This window comes from Tupaia chinensis, unplaced genomic scaffold, assembly GCF_000334495.1.
Source record: "Tupaia chinensis unplaced genomic scaffold, TupChi_1.0 Scaffold000438_1, whole genome shotgun sequence".
Taxonomy (NCBI): domain Eukaryota; kingdom Metazoa; phylum Chordata; class Mammalia; order Scandentia; family Tupaiidae; genus Tupaia; species Tupaia belangeri.
This window is the reverse complement of record NW_006159943.1, coordinates 1,086,053-1,093,406: the sequence shown is the minus strand read 5'-3', so window position 1 is coordinate 1,093,406 and position 7,354 is coordinate 1,086,053. Positions and strand designations below refer to the sequence as shown.

The following is a 7,354-nucleotide window of genomic DNA, read 5'->3' as shown; positions in this document are numbered from 1 at the left end:
GCTGGGGTGGGGGGGAACCAGTAGATGGCGTAATGGCTATGTCACTGGACTCCCACTCAGTCAACCTTGGTTTGAGTCCAGTGACTTAAAACTCAGGCTGAGTGGACGTATGTGCGCGCCCAAAATCCTGAGAGGAGAATGGAGAAGGGATTGCAGTGTGGCCATCCCCCTGGAGGGTGATTTCTTGCTGTCTCTGTCTTTCTGGTGATCACATGTTCCCTATAGCAAAAAAATCTCTCTCTTAAAAAAAAAAAAAACAGAAACAGAAGCCAGAGTTGGTCCTGTAGTGCAGAGGTTAAGTACGGTGCTTCATAAACGAAATCCTGCGTGGTCAATCACAGTTGGAATCTCTGCCTACTAGCAGGAAAAAATACCCAGAATCTTACAGGAAGAAGAAATGGAGTATGGATTATGGATGTCTGACACTATGCAAAGCCACCAGCCCTGGCTGCCTCATCAAAGCTGACCAATCCACGGCTGCTGCTGCAAGTCCCGCCCATCAGCCTCAGAGACAGACGCTGACCCCGCAGCGTGGCCCCCTCCCTAAGATCAGTCAGCCCCGGGGGCAGCATGTTGGTTGCAATGTATCTCCTTCAGCCTGGAGGGAGGAGCAATCTGTCCTCGTGGGGCTCAGTGCTATTCTGGTTATGGATTGGCCGTCCCCGACCAAGTGCCTTGGCTGGCACCAATATTCAAGGACACAAGGAACTCGATTTTATCTTTACGCTGTCCCTGACAGGATCACCTCTCACCAAGAGCTGCACTTTATTGTAAAGGAAACCTGACATGTGACCACAAGACCCATTGGCCGTACAACATACCGCATCATCTCCCACTGCCAGCTGGGTAGCTCCATATCTTTTTTTGGAACAGAATTATTTTATTTAACTTTATTTATATATTCATTTATTTACTTAAATTTGACCAGAGAGGGATAGTGCAAGAGAGAGACAGAGAGAGAAAGTGAGAAAGCAAGCCACCAGGTCTGGGACTCAAAAACCACAGTAGGCCATGTGAGAGTCCTGTGCCCTTAACCACCAGGCCACCTGCGGGCCCTTGAGAGCTCAGTACCTTTACAGCACATCTAAACCAGCTCAGGGAAGATCTTCTAGGACCAGGGAGCTGCCCTTCAAAATGCAGGATTTTTTGCTTGATGTAGTTGGCTACAGGGTGCACATACACTTGACAGAGAGGGACAAAGAGAGAGAGAAAGTGAAAAAGCACCCCATGCCCCAGGAGGGATGGCCACACGGCAATCCCTTCTCCTCCATTCTCCTCTTGGGATTTTGGGCACTCATGCATATGTGCCCAGCCATCCCTCTGGGGGGTTATGTTTTGCTTTCCATCTGTCTGTCTTTCTGTTTGTCTGGCAAGCGTACATGCCTTATAGCAAAAATCTCTGTTTCTCAAGCCGCCAGGTCTGGAACTCATATCATGCAGTTAGCCGTGTGGGATCCAGCCCCTTTAACCTCCATGCCGTTTGCTGGTCCAGGATATACTCTGAACCTGTGGCCACTACATGGTGCTGAATCCCAGATAGGAATCTGGGCACTGGAACCTAGTGTGGAGGAGGAAAGCCTTTCTCAGGGTCAGTCCTAGTGCTGCTGTGGGAAGACGTGCTTCCTGTCCCTGCACACTGGGCTCTGCAGGTCCTGGGCGGAGGATGCACCTGCCAGAGGTCACAGTGAAGGCGCCGTTGAAACTACGGCTACGGCAGCCTCATCCCCGCCCATCCACCACAGGCAGAGAAAGGAAGAATACTGGCAGAGATATTTGATCTTGATTACCCCAGGAGCAGGCATTGCAGCAGTGGTGGCCTGTCAAGGGCAGGAGAATGAAAGGGTGACACCTTCAGGGTTGGGGGTTGGGATTTTCCATTGAGAAAGCGCCATAGATCAACAGGACGACTTGTAAGGGAGAGAAATGGGGACTGTCCATTACAGTCTCTGAACCAACGGCAGCAGTGGTTGCAGTGGTTTGTCCCAGCCCACCTGTGCGCTCAAGATCCCGGGAGAAGAATGGAGAGGCGGGATTGGGGCACGGCCATCCCCCCTGGGGGGTGATTTCTCACTTTCCCTCTCACTGTCTCTGTCTCTCTCTAAGTGAATGCATGCACCCTAAAGCAAAAACCTCTACAAAAATAAATAAATAAAATGAACTAGAAACTGGGGTGAGGGGGAACCAGTAGATGGCGTAATGGCTATGTCACTGGACTCCCACTCAGTCAACCTTGGTTTGAGTCCAGTGACTTAAAACTCAGGCTGAGTGGACGTATGTGCGCGCCCAAAATCCTGAGAGGAGAATGGAGAAGGGATTGCAGTGTGGCCATCCCCCTGGAGGGTGATTTCTTGCTGTCTCTCTGTCTCTGTCTTTCTGGGGAGCACACATGCCCTATAGCAAAATCCTCTCAAAACACAAAAACAAAAACAAAAACAAGTTTTTCTATAGTTTAGAATGTATATAAGGAAATTTTAATACAAAGTCTGGATGTAAAAGGCAAATTTTGTTTTTTTAATTTGTATTTTCACTGACTGGAGTCCTGGATCTGGTGGATTGAAACTCACATCAGGTGTGTGTGCGTGCATGCTCAAGATCCCAGGAGGAGAATGGAGGAGACAGGATTTCGGCATGGCCATTCCCCCACGGCCCCCCATGGCGATTCCTCACTTTCCCTCTCACTGTCTCTCAGTCCTTGTGAATGCACAGGTCCTAAGGCAAAAATCTCTAAAAGAAGGGGACCAGCAGTTAGCGTAATGGCTATGTCGCTGGACTCCCACGTAGTTGACCGCGGTTCGTGTCCCGGACCTGGTGGCTTTTAAAACTCACACCCAGCGCGTGTGCGTGCGTGCCCAAGATCCCGAGAGGAGAATGGAGGAGAAGGGATTGCGGTGTGGCCATCCCCCCTGGGGGGTGATTTCTCACTTTCTGTCTCTCTGTCTCTGTCTGTCCGGCGAGTGCATGCGCCCTATAGCAAAAACCTCCCCCCCCCAAAAAAAAAAATCTCTAAAAGAAGAACAAAGAAAGAACTGCAAGTTGCTACCAGTCACCCCTCGAAGCATCAGGGAACTTGCCCCACGAGGCCCTGACGGAGCTGAGCAGGGAGAGGCCGGGCAGTAGCTGTGACCCACATCCTTCAGCACTCGCCTTCAAGGACAAGGCTTCTTCTGAACAGCTGCGACTCTGCCTCTGGGCTTTTGTTCTGGCTGTAGGAGCATGTGTGTGCTCAGGGTAAGCCAGGAACACCCCAGGACAGGGAACTAACGAATAATACCCTCCCATCTTTGCCCCACCTGGTGGCTTGAGGAACACAGTGGGTGTGTGTGTGCATGTTCCCGAAACCCCAAAAGAGAAATGGAGAAGAAGGGGTTTCGGAACGGCCTTCCCCCACGGAGCAGGTGCTTTCTTACTTTCTCTCTCTCTCCCCAGCAAGCACACGTGCACTCTGGCAAAAGAAAAAAGAAAAAGAATCTTAAAAAGTAACTACTGGCCTTTTCGGCGGGGACAACCGCCCCACCAGGACATCTCGCAAAGGACCTCCTTCACCCCTCCCTGGAAGAGGAGAAGAGGAACACAAGAAGCAGCGCCTGGAGCAGAGCCCAAATGCCTACTTCATGAGTGTGAAGTGCCCAGGATGTATCAAATCACCAGTGTTTAGCCAGGCATGAACGGTAGTTCTGTGCGTCGGCTGCTCCCTGCCCTCTGCCAGCCTGCAGGGGGAAAAGCGAAGCTTACAGAAGGATGTTCCTTCAGGAGGAAGCAGCACTAAAATCTCCATTTTGCAATTCCTAATGAAATAGTGGCTCTAGGTCATCAGTACCATTAGACAGAAAGCCAAGCAGGGCCAGCAGGCGGTATGGTAGTTAAGGTGCTGGACCCCCACATGGCTGACCACAGTTTGAGTCCTGGACCTTGCAGCTTGCTTTCTCTCTGTGTGTGTCTCTTTCTGGTGAACATGTGTGCCCTGCAGCAAATTTAAAAATAATAATAATAATGATAAGTAAAATTAAATAATTCTAAAAAAAAAAAAAAGTCAATAGAGGGCCAGCAGGTGATGTGGAGGTTAAGGCGCTAGATTCCACATGGCCAACCATGGCTCAAGTTCTGGACCTGGTGACTTGGAAATCACGCTGGGCACCTGTGCATGCATGCCCAAAATCCTGAGAGAAGGCTAGAGGAGAAAGGATTGTGGTGTGGCCATCTCCTCGGGGGGTGATTTCTTTTTCCCTCTCTCTGTCTCTGGCGAGCACACATGCCCTATGGCAACAACCTAAAAACAAACAAACAAAAAAACAAAAAAACAAGCTCAAGAGAGGGGATTCAGGAAACAAGACGGGCAAAACTTTGATAATGTTTAAGTTGGACGATAGAGTGGTCCGTCAGACTATTCTCTCTACTTTGATGTACATTTGAAGTTCTCCAGAATAATTAATAATAACAATAATAAATGAATGGTAATAGCAATGCACAGAATAGTGTAAGAATTGGTGACATTGTGCTTTTCTGGGTTATGAAACGGAGTTTTGCAGCATATGGAAAGAAAGATTCTCCCACGGCCATTTCTTGCATGGTGTCTTGGTAGAGGCTGAAGGCCTTGCAATAAAGAATAGCCATCTTCCCACCTGCTGAGCAGCTGGGGCTAGGACCTTGGCTTACTGGGGCTCTGACTTCAGTAAAGGCCAGAACCTAGAAAATCCAGAAGAGGGGTGGGTGGGTAGATGACTACCAATATGTCCCACAGTCTAGGCTGCCCTCCTTAGTGCTCTGGTAGATGGGGCTGGTGCCACTCATCAAATACTTCCAGTTCTCCCACTTCCAGGCCAAAGTAGAATTGCTCTTTCCTGCCCCCTTGAGGTTGGGTGGGGTTTCGTGATTGAATGCAGAGAATGAGTTGTGAACCCAAAGAATAGGTGCCAGTTCTGGGCGGGTGCTCTTAACTGCCTGTGTAAGACCCTCCAGAGCTCCTTTCATTTTTTCTTCTGGTTTGGTGCTTGATAGCATTTGAAATGGTGGCCTTTTTGTCAGCCTGTATGACCAAAATGATAAAAGCCCCCTTGTTGACCGTATTGCCCATGCAGCCTGAATGAGAAATAAACCTTTATCACTTTCAGCCACTGAGATTTGGGAGTTGTTTGTTATCACAGCAGAATCTAGCTGATCCTGACTGATACATTACACTGCTATACAGCAACCAATCCCACAGGCTGCCTAGTAAACAACTGATAATAGTACTTAGTAATTATTGCTGCTTTACTATTGTAATTATTATTCTAGAGAGATTTTTGAAATAGGGCACATGTGCTTGCCAGAGAGACAAAGAAAGACAGAGAGACAGAAAGTGAGAAATCACCCCCCAGGGGGGACAGAAAGTGAGACATCACCCCCCAGGGGGGATGACCACACTGCAATCCCTTCTCTTCCACGCTCCTCTTGGGATTTTGGGCACACACGCATTTGTGCCCAGCATGAGTTTTGAGACACTGGGGCCAGGACTCAAACTGTGGTCAACCACGCAGGAGTGCAGCAGGGTAACCAGTATGCCATCTGCTAGTACCCAGACAAAAAACAAACAAACAAACAAACAAAATATAAATAACTACTTGATCCTCTTCAGGAGGTCATCATTTTTTTTTTTTTCATGAAAGCCAGACAATAAATATTTTGGGCTTGCAGGCCAATACAGTTTCTGTTGTAGATCTGGTCAACTTTGGTTTTAAGCCACCGGGTCCGGGACGCGAACCGCGGTCAACTACGTGGGAGTCCCGCGACATAGCCATTATGCTAACTGCGGGTCCCAAAGTTAAATAATTCTTTTTTTAAAAAAATTCCTGTCTTTTTCTTGGCCACAGCACTGGTAAGGTTGCCTGAGAGAAGCAGGAAGAAAGTGTCCTCTCAGGGCCAGCCGGTGGCGTGGTGGTTAAAGGTGCTGGGCTCTCACATGGCCAACTGCCGACTGAGTCTCTGAGCTGGCGGATTGCTTTCTCTCTCTGTCTCTCTTAATCGCTCTGTCCCTCTCTGATCAAACTGATAATAAATAAATAAAAGTTAAATAAAATAATTTTAAAAATTGTGCCTCCTAGTGGGGGGAGATTGTACGCTGCAATACTTTCCATTCTCCTCTGGAGATTTTGGGCACGCGCACTCACGTGCTCAGCGTATTTCTCAAGCCTCCAGGTCCGCGACTGGAACAACGCATTTGTCCATGTGGGATCCAATCATCTTAACCATTGGGTTGTTGACTGGTTCTTCCTGTCATTTCTAACAATGCTATGATTTTCCTATCTTTAGTACCATTGTACTGCCGGTGAAAGCTTCTAGAAGAGCGCAGGATACAAAGACATTTTGAAACATGTTCAGGTTCATCTGACGTTTGTTCTGAGGCCCAGAGGGCAGGCCGCGGGTCTGGAGCGCTCCTGTCGGTTCGAACTAGAGTGGTCTTAGGTGAGGGTGCGGCGCCCCCGCGTGGCGTCTGGAGCAACAACAGCCTGGGTCCGGGTCCCGGCCGACTCTCTCCCCTCCTGCCCAGTGGTGGACGTAGTCCCCCTCTGCTGCTGGCCCGCCTCTTACCCCGTCTTCTTGCTTGGTCCAAGGTCGCCCCTCACACACATACCCCCACACCTCGCAACGCTTACAGCTCCACCCAACACAGAAGGTCCCCAAGTTATTTTATTGTTGTACACAGAGGTCAGTTAATGCTCCCAGGCTTTCCCCTCTGTCCCCTAGCAGTGGCTGCAATCTCTGCCGGGAGGACCCAAAACGCCTCGGGTCCACGATCCGCGGGTCTGAAAGTCATATCTGCGCCTTGCAGCCGGGGGTGTGTGTGGGGGGTGTTGCTGCCACCTCGCGTCCCAGACGCCGCGCCAGCCGGGGTCCGTGACCCGCAGCCCCTGGCTGGGAGGGCAGGTCTGGAGGGGCTGCTCCTCGTCTGGAAGAAGGCTTGCAGAAGGTCGGCGAGAGACCCCCGTCACGACTCCCAAACTTTGTCACGCGTGCTGGAGGGGGTGCAGTGGGCCCCTACTTCTCGGCGTAGCAGTAGGTCCCGTAGGCCGCCTGCTGGGGTCTGGGGAAGCCGAAGCTGCGCACCCCGGGATCAGGGAGGCCCCCACAGCGCGGCCGCGGCGTGGTGATGGGGAAGCGCACGCTGCCGTCCGCCAGCCAGCCGCCGTCGCACTGGTCCATGCCCGAGAACTTCCATGCGGCGTAGAGGTGCCCGACCTTGGCCACCGCCGCCCCGCGCCGCCGGCACGCCGCGTGGGCTTCAGACAGCGTCAACTTCCCCGGCACGAAGAACACGTGGCCTGGGGACGCCAGTGGGTCACCGAACTGCCGAGAGCACGGCGAGACCGGGCGGGACGCC

The 7,354-nt window shown here is 51.0% G+C and overlaps 1 protein-coding gene across 5 annotated transcripts in view; it reads right to left on the bottom strand.

The window, feature by feature from the left end:
• Positions 1–6,645: 6,645 nt before the first annotated feature.
• The window catches only part of HAPLN2 (hyaluronan and proteoglycan link protein 2), a 6,516-nt gene continuing 5,807 nt past the window's right edge, over positions 6,646–7,354 (bottom strand). For all 5 annotated transcript variants that reach the window (XM_006155193.2, XM_006155195.2, XM_006155197.2 and 2 more), the window contains exon 7: positions 6,646–7,295. In XM_006155193.2, coding sequence (XP_006155255.1) covers positions 7,012–7,295 — 284 coding nt within the window. In that variant the 3' untranslated portion in view covers positions 6,646–7,011. The remainder of the gene's footprint in view (positions 7,296–7,354) is intronic.